This window comes from Eulemur rufifrons, chromosome 1 (assembly GCF_041146395.1).
Source record: "Eulemur rufifrons isolate Redbay chromosome 1, OSU_ERuf_1, whole genome shotgun sequence".
NCBI classification, from domain to species: domain Eukaryota; kingdom Metazoa; phylum Chordata; class Mammalia; order Primates; family Lemuridae; genus Eulemur; species Eulemur rufifrons.
Genome location: NC_090983.1, coordinates 17,820,230 through 17,833,633, shown reverse-complemented (window position 1 = coordinate 17,833,633; position 13,404 = coordinate 17,820,230). Strand labels below are relative to the sequence as shown.

At 50.1% G+C, this 13,404-nt stretch overlaps 1 protein-coding gene across 1 annotated transcript; it reads left to right on the top strand.

The window, feature by feature from the left end:
- Nucleotides 1–5,611: 5,611 nt before the first annotated feature.
- Nucleotides 5,612–11,990, top strand: CATIP (ciliogenesis associated TTC17 interacting protein). Its single transcript, XM_069474145.1, has 10 exons — nt 5,612–5,641; nt 5,819–5,911; nt 6,278–6,478; nt 6,795–6,850; nt 7,606–7,692; nt 7,883–8,050; nt 9,458–9,582; nt 10,756–10,832; nt 11,112–11,200; nt 11,748–11,990. The coding sequence occupies exons 1-10, from the start codon at nt 5,617–5,619 to the stop codon at nt 11,988–11,990; spliced, it is 1,164 nt and encodes a 387-aa protein (XP_069330246.1). The 5' UTR covers nt 5,612–5,616.
- Nucleotides 11,991–13,404: the final 1,414 nt, after the last annotated feature.

The window sequence follows — 13,404 nt, the reverse complement described above, 5'->3', positions numbered from 1 at the left end:
TAAATGAGTCGGAACCCTTTTAGATGCCAATGACAAATACTCAACATAAAGCAACTTAAAAGGAGAATTTATCAGCTCATTAAATTGAGAAGTGTGGGATTATGTCATGGTGGCTTCAGGCATGGCTGAATCCAACGATTCAAAGGGAATGAATCTTCATTCAGCTCTGCTTTCTTCTGTATCATCATTCTCTGCCAGGCTTTCTCCCTGCAGTGGAAAGATGGTCTCTAGAGGTTCCAGCCTTGCAGGCAGTATACTAGATCATCAAACTACCTGCAGTAGTTCCAGGACTTGAGTTTCATTAGTCCAGCTTGGGTCATGTGCCCAGTCCTGAGCCAATCATAGGAGTCAGGGAAATGGGCTTCTCTGATGGAAGGGGAGTGTTAGACCCAACTGAACTACTTTGGACTCAAAGTAGGGAGGGGGGGTCCCCAAATGAATAGGGTGCCTGATACCAGAAATGATGCAAGACAGCAAAATCATAAACCTTCACCAACAAATCCACTTATTGGAGGCTATGAGGAAGGTCAGATGAGAAAAGGCATATGAAGTCACATTGAAAAATGTTACATCAGATTTCTGGCACGATGATTAATTTTATAGAGGAAATGGAGGTGGACAAACAGCCTCAAAGGTATTTGAATAATATGCAGTTTTTAAAATAACCAGCAAACAGTTTGGGTTTGTTTCATATTTTTCCTGGATCCTAAGCTGTCTTTCTTTGGGGGAGGAAAAGAAGAAAGGGAAGAGAGCCTAAGTGGGTAGCCTTCCTCAGTCCAGGGAAGAACAGATGAAGGGGAAGTTGTAGAAATGAACGTGCGAGCCCTGGAGTGCATGTGTGTGTTGGGGGTGGGCTTAGTCCTCCAAAGCCCTGCCCACAGATGGAGCCTTGGTAAGCCGGTGGGAACCTAATACCAAGGGTATGTAAATACACCAGGCTCAGGCCAAATGCTGGACAGGATGGTATAAATAGACAGCCTCTTTTCAATAATCAGTCCTCTTTTCAAAATTAAAATTCCTTTATGCAGTTTATGCTGCATTTATTCTTTTTTTTTTTTTTTTGAGACAGAGTCTCACTCTGTTGCCCAGGCTAGAGTGAGTGCCGTGGCGTCAGCCTAGCTCACAGCAACCTCAAACTCCTGAGCTCAAGGGATCCTCCTGTCTCAGCCTCCCAAGTAGCTGGGACTACAGGTATGCACCACCATGCCCGGCTAATTTTTTCTATATATATTTTTAGCTGTCCATATAATTTCTTTCTATTTTTAGTAGAGATGGGGTCTCGCTCTTGCTCAGGCTGGTCTCGAACTCCTGAGCTTAAACGATCCGCCCACCTCGGCCTCCCAGAGTGCTAGGATTACAGGCGTGAGCCACCGCGCCCGGCCTATGCTGCATTTATTCATTCAGTATATTTTATTTCCCTTTAAAAAGCAATTGATTGACAAACCAGCCTCCCAAGTTGGACTCATCAGGGTACAAATTTAGATTCTGCTCTGATTGGCTCCGTGTCACTGGACAAGTGACTTGGTATCACTGAGCCTCATTCTAGAGTGGGTGGAAAAACTGAATGACAGGCACAGTGTTCAGTTAACAGCAGCCTCTCTCTCCTGCGACTGTTATTACTGAACTTAGGGCAATTCTGTCAGGAACATTAGAACAAAGCAATTAAGAACACAGACTCTAGGCCGGGCGCGGTGGCTCACGCCTGTAATCCCAGCACCTTAGGAGGCCAAGGCAGGGGGATTGCTTGAGGTCGAGTTTGAGACCAGCCTGAACAACACAGTGAGACCCTCATCTCTACAAAAATTTAAAAATTGGCCAGACATGGTAATGCATACCTGTGGTCCCAGCTACTTGGGAGGCTGAGGTGGAAGGATCACTTGAGCCTACAAATTTGAGGTTACAGTGAGCTATGATGACACCACTGTACTACAGCCTGGGTGACAGAGTAAGGATGCTGACTCTGGAGCCAGGCCATCTGAGTTGGAGTCCCTAATTTCCATATATTAGCTGGTGAAGGTTACTTAACCTTTCTGTACCTCAGTTTCTCATCTGTCAAATGGGGATGATGATAGTACCTACCTTAGCAGCTCATTGTGAGGACTGAATGAGTTAATACCTTCAGCGCATAGTGAGCCCCCTCTAGGTTAGCAGTTGTTCAGTGGATGCCTACCTGAGCACTCGGGAGACTGTCCATCTCAGGCTCAGAGGGGCCAGCCTACCCAGTGCCACACAGCTAGTATGTCAACCCGCTCCAAGTTGTTCTTACACTGGCTTAAGGAGCAAAACAATGATTTTTCATAGATCTCTTGCAGAGGGTTAAAAAGTGGACAACAGGCCAGATGTGGTGGCTCCCGCCTATAATCCTAGCACTTTGGGAGACCAAGGCAGAAGAATCCGTTGAGCTCAGGAGTTTGAGACCAGCCTGGGCAACATAGTGAGACCCCATCTCTATAAAAAATAGAAAAATTAGCTGGGTATGGTGGCACATGCCTGTAGTCCCAGCTAGCAACTCAGGAGGCTAAGGCAGGAGGATCGCTTGAGTCCAGGAGTTAGAGGTTGCAGTCAGCTGTGATGATGCCACTGCATTCTAACACAGGGAGACCAGGTAACACAGTGAGACCCTGTCTCAAAAAAGAAAAAAAAGACAACAGACTGGGTGCTAGTCCTTCTGCTTTGCCCAACTGTTTTCCCCCTAGCAGCCAGCAGGAAACAGCCAGCCCCAAGGGGGATGGAATTTTGGTGGGAGACAAGAGAGAGTTGAGAAGAGCCCCCAGGAGGTGGGGAGCCTGTGACGACAGGCAGGCAGGACCCCTAGGCAGTAGAGGAGGCCACAGAGAGAGATGTTGGGAGAGAGCCTCAGAGGGAAGAGGACATGGGAAGCCAACCTTCCCTCAGGGCAGGGGTTCGGGACAGCAGCAGGGGAGGAGAGGGCATAGGCAGAGAACTATGTGGGTATCTCTGATAGAACATTTAGACCATAATTTGCTTCTTTCTTTTTTTTTAACTTTGTCCTAATAATCCAAACAATTTTATCTAACTTTGTGTAATTCACATTATGAAAGCAATAGGGTTTGCTTGTTTCTTTAGCTTTTATATTAATCCTCTATATTTTATAAACAGCTTTATTGAGATATAATTCACATAGCACAAAATTCACCCTTTTAAGGTGTACAGCTCAGCAATTTTTAGTCGGTTTTGTGACCAGGACCACAATCTAATTTTAGAACATTTCATCATCCCAAAAAGAAACCGTGTGCCCATTTGACATCACTCCCTTCCTCCACGGCCTCACCCAGCCAACGCTAGGCAACCACTAATCTACTTTCAGTCTCCATACATTAGCTTGTTCTGCACATTTCATATAAATGGAATCATACAATATGTGGTCTTTTGTGACTGGCTTCTTTTGCTCGACATGTTTTCAAAGTTTATCCATGCTGTAGCTCGTATCAGTTCTTTATTTCTTTTTATACCCAAATAATATTCCATCATATGCATATACATCTTATCTATTCAACAGTTGATAGTTGGATTGTTTCCACTTTTTGACTATTATGAACAATGCGATGAACATGAATATATACAAGTTTTTGTGAGGACATAGGTTTTCGATTCTCTTGAGTATATACCTAGGAGTGGAATTGCTGAGACATATAGTAACTCCACATTTAAGTTTTTGAGAAACTGCCAAACTGCTTTCCTAAGCAGCTATGAGTTTTATTAATGCCATTGACAGTGGCTCATATGCAAAGAAAAGGTTATTTACAATTCATCTTGGCTTTTAAAAATTAATACTCAATATCTTAACATGAAAATTTAGAAACATATGTATTTTTTAAACTTTTTTTTTTTTTAACATAGGATCTTACTCTGTCACCCAGGCTCACTGAAACCTTGAACTTCCATCCTCCCACCTCAGCCCTCCTGAGTAGCCAGGACTACAGGTATGCACCAGCATGCCTGACTAATTTTTTAATTTGTTTGCAGAGACAGGGTCTCACTATGTTGCCCAGGCTAGCCTTGAACTCCTGGGCTCAAGAGATCCTCCTGCCTCAACCTACCAAAATGTTGGGATTATAGGCACAGCCCACCATGCCCAGCTTGAATGTTAACTTTTAAGGGGGCTTGGATTAATAATCAGTCCTCTTTTCAAAATTAAAATTGCTTTATGCAGTTTATACTGCATTTATTCATTCAATATATTTTATTTCCTTTTAAAAAGCAATTGATTGACAAACCAGCCTCCCAAGTACTTTTATTGCAACCTAAAAAAAAATAAACATACAAATATAGTAAATTTTAAAATTAAAAAAAAAAATTTTCATAGATGCAGAGTCTCACGCTGTTACCCAGGCTGGTCTTGAAGTCCTGGCCTCAAGCTATCCTCCTAACTCAGCCTCCCAAAGTACTGGGATTACAGCCATGAGCCACCTCACCATACCTCAAATATAGTAAATTTCAAGTTTTTTTATTTTTAATATTCTGGTTCTACTTACACTCTAGTAAGACTTTAACTTAAAAATGACAAGTCTAAATTATTCAACTGCCCAATTTAAATCAGAATCTTCAGGCTTGTCTTTTATGCACTTCAATATGCCAAATTATTTTAAACATTTCGAGAACTTGAAATACATACAATGTATTATAACACACACATACGCACAAATAATACTGCTAGTTTGATTCTCACAAGCATTTCTTCGTGGAATCCTAAATCTTCCTGACGTTTAAGGATGATTAGCCAATAAGGAGCCATTTGAGGATCACCTTCCCAAGTGATCTGGGCAGGAAGTGGCAGCCAACTCCTCAGGTAACTGAGGAGGTTTTGGGCCAGGATTTTTCCTGTGACCCCCACTATCAGGCTGAGCCCCTTTTTATATGTACAGAACGGAGATCAAATGGCCCACAGCCTGGGGTGTGAGTGATAGCATCATTCAGTTTTCAAGGCTATGTCTCTAATCACTCCCCATATCGTTGCACCACTTGTTTGCATTCAAGGCATTCAATTCACCACTTCCTTATCCTCTGAATTCTTTCAGACTCTGGAGCCTGACTGCCTTGGGTTGAGTCCTGGCTCTGCCAATTATTAGCTGTGTGACATTGGGAAAGTGTTTAACCTCTCTGTCCCTCAGTTTTCTTGTTCATAAGGTGAAGGTAATAAAAGTACCTACTTCACAGGGTTAGTCTGTAGATTGAATGACATAACATATGTAAAGCCCTTCAGAATAGTGCCTGGTCAAAAGTAAGCATGGTTAAGGGTTTGCTATGATTGTTGTCATCATTATTGTTACATGTATTAGGACACAACCTTCAGAGATATTCACGTGGCATCTAATTGGAATCTTTGTATGTGAGGCTATGTCTGACTTTGGGTCACAATTTCTAAGGTCATTTAATGACCCGTTTCTTGCCCCTGTCTCTTAAGAATGTCAAATGCTCCCTCTGCTGGACAACATCTCGTGCATGAGCCAAGCTTCAGACCCTGCAATGTCAATTTCCTCCAAGGTCTGGGTGGAGCGAAGTGGGTTGATGGCCCTTTAAGGGGTGGGGGGGGGGAGAGCCAGCTCCCGGTTGCCATGGAGATAGCTGGATACAGACCGGGCAGCGGCAGGCAACATGTCCTCCCGAGCTTACTCCACAGGTGGGAAGAGGGCTGCTGGGGCTGGAAGTAGGGGGACCTCTTCTTCCTCACAGTCCACCCTAGGCTTGGTGGGGGAGGATTCTGCCCCTGGGGGAAGGGGAGGCTGGGACGGGGTACGCCTGTCCCACCCCGCCCTCTCCCCAGGGCCCGCCATCCTAACGCCTCCTCCCTCTGCAGACCCCAAAGCCAAGGACCCCCCGCCCCCAAGCCCCGAGCATCTGCCACTCCCAGAGGCCAGTGCTGAAGCCATCGACTTCCTCAGCTCCCTCCGTGAGCTCAGACGGTGGGGTGGGGTGGTGGGGGTTGGGGAGGTGGAGTGCAAGTCTGGGAAGGACGGAGGAGGGAGGCCCAGACCGGTCCCCCACTCTCTCAGCCTTGATTCTCCCAGGAATCTGAAAAGGCCTGAGGCCTATTTGCCGACACTCTTTAAGGGAAGACTCCAGGTACATGGGGGAGGGGGCCTTCACCTGCTGGCTCCTACAGACGCCACTGGAGGCAAGGGCCAGCTGGGAAGTGCGTGGGGTGAGGAGGGGGTAGGTGGAGACTGCAGGGGACACTGGTGGTCCGGGATCAGAGGATTGGAACCCAGGAGCAGAGACTTAACTTTATCTGTCCCCACGGGCCCCTCACCCCCAGAGCCAGAGGAGCTGCAGATGCTGTTCTTCTCCGAGACTCTGGACATGATCTCAGACACAGGGGAGCCTCAGGGAGAGCTGACCATTGAGGTGGAGCGAGGGAAGTACAAAGACGAAGCTGGTGCCATGTCATTCTGCCCCTTCGTGCATGCCTTTAGCCGTGGCTTCTTGGACAAAATACTCTACGGAAACTCCGTACTGGGTAGAGTTCTGCTGTCTGAGCCTGTCACCCCTCTCCTTCTCCACCGTACCCCCAACTACTCCCAGAATCTTTATTCAGGACCAACCCCCCTGCCTTTGCCTTTGCCTTTGCCTTGGGACCAGGACTAGGCAAGGGCGGGCGGGAGGTGCGGGGAGGTCATTGACAGCCACAGACTCAGGAGAGCAATACTGACCCACCAGCCGTTCTTCTGTGACCACATTACACCTAGTCTTCCAGTCTGGGCCACCACCTTCCCTTCCTTCGATCTCCAACCCATGTCTCCTGTGACGTCAGTGTTTGCCTCCCCACGTCCCAGGCTATCTCTCCTGGCATTTGGAGGCCAGAGAACAACACAGTCATGAGTTCATCAAGGTACCTCCTAGGGCCGAAGCTTTGATCCTGATCCAGGGTGAGAGAATAGAAACGCTGGGAGGGAGGGAGGGGCCCAAGTGGAGTGTCACCCCGCTCTCTCCCTGGTTACCCTGCAACCCCCTACACACACACAACTCAAAAACCAATCTATCCAGGATACTGGAGGTAAGCAGCGGTTTGCTGCTGTTGAGTTCTCCTGATACATGAGCTCTGAACCCCGCCCACATCAGCCCTCCCCCAGCTGGGGAGACCAGCTTCTCCCTGGGGGGCTGGGGGCTGGCCCGGGAGACCAGCTTCTCCCTGGAGGCCCTGGGGTCCGGCCTTTCCCAGAGCCTGCCTTTCCCTGGGGCCCTTGGCCACCTGGCCTCCAAGTCCTGCAGCTCTGTGCCCCACACTGTCAGCCCCATCTACCACATCACTAACTTCTGGGATGTGACTGTGACCTGTTTACACATTGGAAACTACTGGTGCCTAAGAACCTTCCCACAGAAACTCTTCCCATCTTTTAAAACCAGGATTCTGAAGTGCATTTCTTTTTAACTTTGCTTTTTATCATTGCTTTTTAACTTTGTATTGCACCATAATGTGACTGCTGTTCTTGAGCTTTACTATAAACAAAGGGGTTCTTCGATTTGTTGTGTTGTTGCTGTTTTTTAAATAAAAAAAATTACATCAGAGAATGTACAGGTGACCTGGGTGGGAGGGGGAGTGGTCCAGGGAGTTCCTGATTCTCCCCTGCATGCTCTGGCCTTTAGTTCCTCATCTTGCCCCTGGAGCGGAAGATAAGTTTGCTGAAGCAGAATGACCAGCTGGCCATGACCAGAAGTATCAAGGAGGGTGAGGTGAGGACGAGAGCCCGCTGGCAGCTGCACTCCACATCGCTTCAGAACTGTGAGCAGGGACAGGGTGCATCAGGCCAGGAGCCTGGACTGAAGACTTATTAAGAACCATATGCCCAACACTGGCTTGCCTATCCCCCACCCCCTGCCCCTTTCTGGCTCCAGGTCCCTGACCTAGATCTGTCCTGAACAGGAAGTGAAGACTGGAGTGACTTTTTTCCCCTGGCACTCAATTAAGGGCTTCATCTCCGAGGCTGCCAACCTGGTGCTGCTGAGGGTGATGGCCTGGCGGCGGATGGTGCCCAGCAATGCCCGCTTCCTGGCCTTGGACACCGAGGGCAACCTCTGCCATTCCACCTACGTGAGGGGTCTTCCCGGGCAGGAGACTTGCCTTGGGGACAAACTAGAAGGGGACTAGAGGGCACTGAGATCGGAGAGAAGATAGCTGTGAAGTGGAACAGGGAGCTGGGGTGGGATAGAACTTCGGGAGTGGGAGTGGGGCTTCCAAGGGCAAAAGAAAGCAAGAACCACGGTTGTCAGAGAGATTAAGTGTGGGGCAAGTGGAGTGAGTTAGAGGTGGGAACAGCTCAGGGAAGCAAGCCTTTTCGCACAAAAATCAGTCCAGGAAAAATAAACCTAGTGCAGGGCTGCTTTTAAAGATATACCATTTTTTAACATCAGTATCTCCAACTGCACTTAAATATTCTTTTATGATTTCTCAAACCTGAAGGGTGTTCCTTTTTTTTTTGTAGAGACAGAGTCTCGCTATGTTGTCCAGGCTGATCTCAAGCTCTTGGACTCAAGCAATCCTCCCGCCTCAGCCTCCCAGTCACTGGGATTATAGGTGTGAGTCACCATACCTGGCCTTTTCTTCTTTTATTTTGGCTAAAATTTCATAATCAACACACCTAGGACTTCCTGTAATACATGATTTTTAAAGGTACCCCTTTATAGCTGGGCATGGTGATGTGTGCCTGTAGTCCTAGCTACCTGGGAGGCTGAGACAGGAGAATCGCTTGAGTTTGAGGCTGCAGTGAGCTATGATCGTGCCACTGCACTCCAGCCTGGGCAACAGAGCGAGACCCCACCTCTTGCAAAAAAAAAAGCTGCGCCTTTGAACACAAGAGATTTCAAGACGCTTTGACAGCTGATTTCTTTCCTGGACCAACTTTATAAATTACCTTCTAGGCTTGTCCATCACAAACACAACAAGCAGCAATGTGTTTCACACGAATGAGCACATGCCATGTCCCCCTACTTTCTTTGAAACACCTGTTTAACATTAGCACTTTTCTCTCCATGGCCCCAGCCATAACAAGGGTTTAAGTTTTAATTACAACAGGGACAGCTTGCCAGCAGCAGCACGGGCCTGAGGTGGCCACCAATCTCAGCCTGGTCTCACTCCTCAGAGCCTTACTCCACCACCTGCCCCGACTGGCCTCCATAGCCCACCCCCCAGCCCCCACCCACGCCCTTACTGCTCCTCATCCCTGTAACAGAGTCTGCCAACTAGAAGCACTTGGTCAGCGAGGTAGTATGGGAGGGGCTGGGGCAGGGATGACCTGGAGCTGGCTCTCTATGAGGGGGTCCCCATTTAGCTTGGGGTGCAACTCAAATCTGTGGCACCTGAGGGTGTGGACAGCCAAGGGCCGCTAATCACTGGAGAAGGAGGAATGAAGATGTGAGGTGGAGGGAAGGCCAGAGTGAGACAGCGGGGAGACCTTGGTGGACATGCGCCTCACCCCACCCCCATTTCGCCTGTTACCAGCAAGCCCTGGGCTTCCAGACGATCCAGGTGGGCCATCAGCAGGCTGAAGTGTTCATCGTGGAGCAGACTGTGCACTCGGAGAAGGGCATCCCCATGTCCTGCCAGTACTACCTGCTGCCCGATGGGTGAGCGTGGGTGCTCAACGATGGGGTAGGGGATGGGACAAAGGGGAGACCAGCTGCTTCTGAGGACACCAGCAGGAAGAGTTGCCATTGAGATCTAGCTCAGCGTCCCCCTGCTTTAGCCACATCATTCACCCGTCCTTCATCTACTCGCTCGTTCCCTTAATCCTCACAGCGCCTCCCAGACCTCCTCAGCAAAGAACCCGGAGTGGCTGAGGAAGTAAATGCCCCTCCACAGACCCCAGGCAGAGCTAAAGCAGCTGCCACGGTGCTAGGGGTAATCATGAGAAACAGCAGGGTTTGAATGACTGGACACTCGATCAAATCCACGTGCTGGGAGAAGTGCCCCTGGCACGCTGCCAAGCTGCCACCAGCAAAGCTCTGGCTCCAAATCACAAGATAATTCGGGTGGGGGAGAAGAACTTGTTTCTTGAAATTTCAGAATAGGTATTTGCATAGTCACTACCCTGGGAAAAAAGTAATCAGACTGTTGTCTTTCCTTATTTCATAACTTAGTATGTTTCTATTTTGAGTGTCCCATAGCAGAAGGCTCCATGATTTTACCGCTAAAGGTCTCGGTCCTTTTTTTTTCTGCCCCTACGCAGGGGCCCTATGCTTACCAAGCCCTGTGCTTTATCTGGGGATTGAGAAATGAACCACCCAAGAACTCAAAAACCAAGAGCGGGAGGCAGAAGTCAGCTAAAGCCTCCAGGACAGGCCTCTCAAGGGGGCACAGTCGCGTATTAGCCTTCTCAGGCTGCCATAACAAAATAGCACCGGCCGGGTGGCTTCAACACAGAAATGTATTTTCTCACAGTTCTGGAGGCTGAAGTCCAAGATCATGGTGCCCTCAGCCTTGGTTTCTGGTGAGGGCTCTCTCTTGGCTTGCAGCAGCCGCCTTTCCAGTGTGTCCTCCGGCCTTTCTTGTGTGTGCATGAGAGTGGACAGAGAGAGCTCTCTGGCATCTTTCTCTTCTTACAAGGACACCAGTACTATCTGATTAGGGTCCCACCTCGGGACCACATTTAACCTTAATTACCTCCCTGAAGGCCTTATCTCCAAGTGCCATCACATCGGGGGTTAGAGCTACAGCCTTAGCCGGGGGCAGGGCACAATTCAGCCCATGGCAGGTGGTCTAGGAAGACTCACGCTCACACCTTCCATGTTGCACGCCAGGCACCTGGCCAAGAGAATCCAGGTGGGCTCCCCAGGGTGCTGCCTCATCACCAAGATGCCCGTAATGAGAGAGGAGGGTGAGTGAAGCCGAGTAGGCATGGAGGGGAGAGTGAAGGGGAGGTGGGAGGGCCTGGGGCCTTCCAGGATGCAGGGCTGGACTGACGTGCTATGAATGGGACAGGCGCCCGGGTCGGATGGAGAAATTCTGCCCTCCACCCCCTCCTGCAACTCTGTGCATGCGGGCGGAATCCTGGGATTTTACCTGAGCCTTCTGTTTGGGTGGTGTTGGGATCCCTCTGTGGACCCAAGGAAGGTTCCGGGGTGGGGAGATGCAGCTTTCCTCCCTGCTCACCCAGATGAGATTGAGCCTCGCCCAGTGTTTGAGAAGAAGCCGCTGGTGTGGGAGGAGGACATGGAGCTCTACTCCAAGTTCCTGGACAGGAAGGTGAGGAGAGGCTACAGCCAGCTTGGCGGGGGCATAAATTCCACCGATCCTGATCTCTTGGAGTCTTGCTTAAACGCACACTCAGGCCGGGCGCGGTGGCTCACGCCTGTAATCCTAGCACTCTGGGAGGCCGAGGCGGGTGGATCGCTCGAGGTCAGGAGTTCAAGACCAGCCTGAGCAAGAGCGAGACCCCGTCTCTACTAAAAAATAGAAATTATATGGATGACTAAAATATATATACACAAAAAATTAGCCGGGCATGGTGGCGCATGCCTGTAGTCCCAGCTACTCGGGAGGCTGAGGCAGTAGGATCGCTTAAGCCCAGGAGTTTGAGGTTGCTGTGAGCTAGGCTGACGCCACGGCACTCACTCTAGCCCGGGCAACAGAGTGAGACTCTGTCTCAAAAAAAAAAAAAAAAAAACGCACATTCCTAGGGGCTGGAAGGCCGTGGTGCCCCTTAGCCCTTCTTGGAGCAAGTGGGGAGCCTCCTGGGGTGCCCCCCCCACGCCCACAGGCTCAGGCTCGGGGCTGCCCCATCCCCCTCCAGGAGGAGCTCCGACTGGGCCACACCAGCTATCTGCGGCAGCACCCCGAAGCCCAGGCGCTCATCTCCGACTTCCTGCTCTTCCTGCTGCTGCGCCAGCCCGAGGACGTGGTCACTTTCGCTGCCGAGTTCTTCGGCCCCTACGCATCGCAGTGCCCGCCGATCCCCGCCTTGCGCTCTTCCCACCGACCCAGCCCTTTCCGCAGACTGTACCTAGAGCTCGACCCCAGCTTCTGGGAGGACTAGGCGGGGCCCTGCGGTCCGGACGCGGCAGGAAGCGGGGGCGTCGGGTTGGGCCGGGGGCGGGCACGCTTTCTGGCTGCGGCTGTTGTGGGAATAAACGGGACACCCCTGCGGCTCTGCAGTGTCAGCCAGGACCTTCCCTGGCCAGCGTCTTGTGTCTGGGGCTAAAAGTGGGAACCACTGAGATCGTTCACCTAGTGAATTTCAGCCTTTCTTCCTAGATGCTATTTTACTCATTATCCCCATTTTACAGATCAGAAAATAGAGGCACAGAAAGGTTAAATAACTCACAGTTGTCATGTGGGGAAGCAGAATTCGAACCTGGACGTTGGACTGGAAAGGCCACACTCTTACCCACTGGGTTAGCAGGAACGGAGGGCGTGGCTCCTCGCCACTCAGAACCATTACAGTCACCTCTGACCACGACTGTCCTAGCCACCCACCCCAAAGAAACAACACACGGCGGTGGGTGGGGGAAGGAGGAGGTGGCCTTGCTCGACACCTCCCGAGCTTCCCAAAACGTAGCCAGCGCTCCTCCCCATTCCCACTGACACACAGGAACCCCCAAACTGCGTGGGGGAGGTCCCCAGTTACCGGCTTCCGGAGTAAAAAAAATGGGCAGGTGATCGTCACCTCCTCTAGGCTCCTTGCATAACGTCAGTCTGACCAGTGGCTTGCTTCTGGATGCTGGCTGCCGGCTCAGTAGCAAACAGTAGGCAAGGTCCCCTGAGGCAGCTGGTAATGGGGTGCACTCTAAAGGACAACATGAACCGACGCCTGCAAGGCTGGGCGGAGGGTGTGCGTGTGTGTGTGTGTGTGTGTGTGTGTGTGTATGTGTGCCGGGGGTGTGGGGGCAGTCCGTGGCTCAGGAATCAAGGCAAAAGGGCTTCACGGAGGGCTATCACATGAGTTAAGCCCTGAAGAATTTTTTTTTTTTTTAATCTTGTTATGGGGGATACAGAATTGCAGGTTACATACGTTGCCCATGTACCGCCTTGCCCCCCAAGTCAGAGCTCCAGGCGTGTCTGTTCCCCAGGTCGTGCGCATTGCACCCATCATGAGGTATATATCCCTCCCTTCCCCACCGCCCCCTTCCCGAGTCAGCACCTTCAAGTGTTACCACTCCCCAAACGGTGCGCAATGCACTCATTGTGTAGGCATACCCCCATCCCCTCCCCCGCCCCCCACCTCTGTCTGACATCCAATTGGTGTCGTTCCCAGATGTGTATTTAGGTGATGATCAGGGAAACCAATTTTCTGGTGAGTACATGTGATGCTTGTTTTTCCATTCTTGGGATACTTCACTTAATATAATGGGTTCCAACTCTCTCCAGGAGAACCATAGAGATGTCGTATCTTCATCATTCCTTATAGCTGAGTAATATTCCATGGTATACATATACCACAGCTTACTAAT

Coding starts and splice junctions, on each gene's coding strand:
- CATIP (XM_069474145.1), top strand. CDS start 5,617: ATGTCCTCCCGAGCTTACTCCACAG. Junction 5,912..6,277: donor CGACTTCCTCAGCTCCCTCC/GTGAGCTCAGAC, acceptor CCTCACCCCCAG/AGCCAGAGGAGCTGCAGATG. Junction 6,479..6,794: donor CTACGGAAACTCCGTACTGG/GTAGAGTTCTGC, acceptor CCCACGTCCCAG/GCTATCTCTCCTGGCATTTG.